This window comes from Leptonychotes weddellii, unplaced genomic scaffold, assembly GCF_054177405.1.
Source record: "Leptonychotes weddellii isolate Sample4059 unplaced genomic scaffold, ASM5417740v2 HiC_scaffold_16142, whole genome shotgun sequence".
Classification (NCBI taxonomy): Eukaryota; Metazoa; Chordata; class Mammalia; order Carnivora; family Phocidae; genus Leptonychotes; species Leptonychotes weddellii.
Genome location: NW_027743810.1, coordinates 1,130 through 4,596, shown reverse-complemented (window position 1 = coordinate 4,596; position 3,467 = coordinate 1,130). Strand labels below are relative to the sequence as shown.

At 58.3% G+C, this 3,467-nt stretch overlaps 1 protein-coding gene across 1 annotated transcript; it reads right to left on the bottom strand.

Moving 5' to 3' along the window:
- Positions 1-896: 896 nt before the first annotated feature.
- On the bottom strand, positions 897-3,245 carry LOC145718466 (elongin-B). The gene is made up of 3 exons (XM_081809968.1): positions 3,152-3,245; positions 2,862-2,996; positions 897-1,740 (listed from the first exon to the last, which is right to left on the bottom strand). Exons 1-3 carry the CDS (start codon positions 3,152-3,154, stop codon positions 1,609-1,611), a joined length of 270 nt encoding a protein of 89 aa, XP_081666094.1. The 5' UTR covers positions 3,155-3,245; the 3' UTR covers positions 897-1,608.
- Positions 3,246-3,467: the final 222 nt, after the last annotated feature.

The following is a 3,467-nucleotide window of genomic DNA, read 5'->3' as shown; positions in this document are numbered from 1 at the left end:
ATTCAGCTTCAAAACGACCAATCTGCAGTGACAATTCTTGCCTTCATTTCTCCCGTTTTTGGTTAAGTCTGGACAATGCTATTTAACACTTGATTTGACTGAGCAGCCAGTTTGGGGGGTGGGTTAAGTTCTGTGTTGCTCTTCCAAAAACTCTATAAGGAAAACAATTACCCACGCAGAAGTGCATTTTTGCAGCCCAAAGGAGGAACAAAGAACAGCCAGTCCAGTCCATACTGTGTCCTCCATCAACACAGCAATCACCTGCCCCAGTGGTGATGCCACCTAGGGTCTAGTCACCCCCACATTCAATGCCCTAACTGGGGTCATGGGGAAAAACAAACCCTGTGTTGTGATTTTTTTCATCAACAAAATAGGCCTGCTGACATCTTCCAAGAGTCTCTGCAAGCCTACAGGAGACTGCCTTTAAGAGGAAGGACTACGTCCTCCGGGAGAATGTAGCCAAGCCTTGGCTTAGGAAGCAGAGTGGGAGATGGGCTTTCAGTCCTCACCTGCCCCCTCAGAAGGGTACCCCTGTACAGGGCCTAACCTGTGTAAAGTCTGCACCAGCTGTGCACCTACCTTAGTACTACTGAAAGGGTCAGAGGGGACTCACATGAAGGCCCTTAAGATTTCCATTTCCTGAGCACCCTCAGGCCAAGGCCTGGGGCCCGTGGGGGCTCACACCGCCTGTGAGGCTGGCCTAAGTGTCACACGCCTCTATGGAGATGGGAACTCCAGCCAGCAGGACGGGGCGGGGGGGGGCGGTCAGCAGTGTGAAGCAGCCACCCAAGGACATGGCTGCTGAGGCCTGGCACAGTGATCCTCATGAAATTCAGAAGTGTGGCTAAGGCTGTACACTCCCTCCTCAACCTTCACTACACTTTTTGTCACAAGAAGCCAGAAAAATCATTACTTATCAACCGAGTTTACTCCACACAACTTGAACACACTACAACCCCTGTTCAAGTTTCTAGAAACAATAAAATTCAAACCTCTCTTTTTCTTGGGGGAAGGAGAGCAGTGAACCGCCCCCACCCTTGGGTTTCTAAGCACTGGGCAGGGGGCATGTGATTCATGAGCGCACAGGGACTGGACATGAATTCTGGATCTGGCAGTCCCAGCAAGTGACCTAATTTCCCCAGGCTCAGTTACTCATCCTTAAAATGGGCACAACACACGTGTGGCATGCACAGAGATGCTGGGAGATTAAGTGATGCCCCTCAAAGACTGCCTGGCATGGTGCCCAGCTCAAGCAAGGTCCCAGCAGTCTGCATCTGAACCGTAGCTCCCCACATGTTTCCATGACTCCAAAGTGGGGATAGCCACACTTCCCTCTTGGGGTACCAAGTATTAAATGGAACAACAAATAAAATGCAAAGCACTGGACCCAGTACTAAGACCTTTAAACAGAAACTGATATAGTGATTAGGGATATTTCAATCCTTCATGAAATAGGCTTCAATTTCTACAAGCATCTCTGCTTTTTTTTTCTCTGTGGGGAAACAAATACACAAGATACTGCCTGCGCTTTGTGGACTAGGAAGCCACTGCCATGGAGGCTGGGAGGAGGAACAGGAGGCTCCCCAGTGACCCCTTTCTTTGGCTGTTTCACCCGGCCTGGCCGCCCCGCTCACCTGCTCGAAAGGCCAGCCCTACAGTGGCTGGGGCCTGCGGCCGTGCTGTCTGACTGGTGAAGCCACACTCTCCCAGTGTCTTGCCGTCATCCAGAAGCTGGTCATCCTGAGGAGAGAGGCAGGCAGGGTGTTGGGAGAGGCCCCGGGAGGGGTGAGTCCCAGACTTCCCTGGTCAGCAACTACCCTGAAAGTCAGAAGAAGAAAGATAGATGGCCCCAACTGGGGCCCAGGACCACCCCCAGAACGTATCAAACACAATTTCCAGGGCTACACAAGACTTTCCAAATCAGAACCTCTCAGAGTAGAGCTCTGGAATCTCGTTTTCCCCTCCCAAGGCTCCAGGTGATTCTAATTTCAAGAGTCAGTGACCCAGTCTGTCCACTGGTAGACCTGATTTGAATCCCAGCTCTGCCACCTTGGACAAAGCGGTTGATCTTTTTGATGGGCAGTTTATCTGTAAGATGGGAATTACTGGAATTCCCAACTTGTAGGGCAGCCAGGAGGTTTCAGTGAGTGAAGCAGACCCAGAAAGCACGGAATACAGTACATGGAAGGAGCACAGGCAGCAGGGAAGCCTCCCCGGACGCACAGCATAAAAGGTTTCCAGAGACTAACAGAGAGAGGCTCAGTTTGGAAGGAAAAGCCAGTTTCCCGGTTTCCAGCGAGAATGAGACCAGTGCACTTAGGTGAAGGGCTCCATGCTGCTGGACACCTGAATTGGGCCAAGAGGACGGACTCCACCATGAAAACACAAAGCCCCAAGCCATTTTCGCTACATAATTTCAGTTGGTTTGAAGGAGAAGGACGAACTTTCAGAGCATCGGCAGGAGCTTGGGGAGTAATGCGCTCGTTGGGTGGTGGCCTGCTGGGCCGCTACTCACCCCGACACCCTCCGCTTGTCGGTAGTAAGGAGTGGGGATGAAAGTGTGTGCTTCTGACGGGCCCGCGGGGCACTAAAGACAACGGGGTTCAAACCCCGGCTCTGCCGCTGACCTTGGGCTGAACGGTCACCTCGCCCAGCCTCAGTTTCCCCAGCCCGCCGCCGCTGGGGTGAGACACGCCGCCGGCCCCCCAAGAAGCGCCCGGGGCCCCCCGCGCGCCCCCCGGGGCCGCCCCTCCACCGAGCACCGGCGCCGCCTCGCCTCCACGCGGGGGAGTTCCGGCCACTGTTTACACCAACGACGCGGCCGCCCCGCAGCGCCCGCCCCCGCCCGCCCGGGGCCGCACCTTGTACAGCCGCTGCTCGTCGGGCGGCCGCTTGAGGATGCCCTCGACGATGCGCTTTAGCTCGAACACAGTGCTCGACTCCTTGGCGTCCGTGAAGATGGTGGTCTTGTGGCGCCGGATCATGAGGAACACGTCCTGGGGGCGGCGGGCCGGCGTGAGCGCGGACCCCAGAGCCCAGCTTCCCCCGCCCCCGCCGCTGACCGCCCCCACCCCCAGCCCCGCGCGGCCCCCCGCCCCCCGCCGCCCCCCGCCGACCCCGGCCCGCTGCCCCTCCCCCCGCGCCCGCTCACCATCGCGGCGGCTCCCTGTCCGCTCTCGACGCGCCGGCGCGGCCGCGCTCCGCCCCGTTCCCGGCAGCCCGCGCACCCCGCCCCAGCGTGCCTCGCGCCCGGCGGCCCCGCCCCGCCGCCGCCGCCGCCGCCATTTTAAGTGATGCGCCTGCCGCTCCAACCGACTGCGTGTCCGGCCGCCATCTCGGCGCCGTGGCGTGGGTGGGCGTGGGGCAGGGGTCCGGCGCGGCAGGTGGCGGCGCCATCTTGGGAGTGGCAAAGCTGAGGCGCCCCTGTTGCAGTCAGGGGGTGGTCTGGGTGCCGGCTCGGCCCTCTG

Coding starts and splice junctions, on each gene's coding strand:
- LOC145718466 (XM_081809968.1), bottom strand. Junction 1,741..2,861: donor ACGAGCAGCGGCTGTACAAG/GTGCGGCCCCGG, acceptor CTCTCTCCTCAG/GATGACCAGCTTCTGGATGA.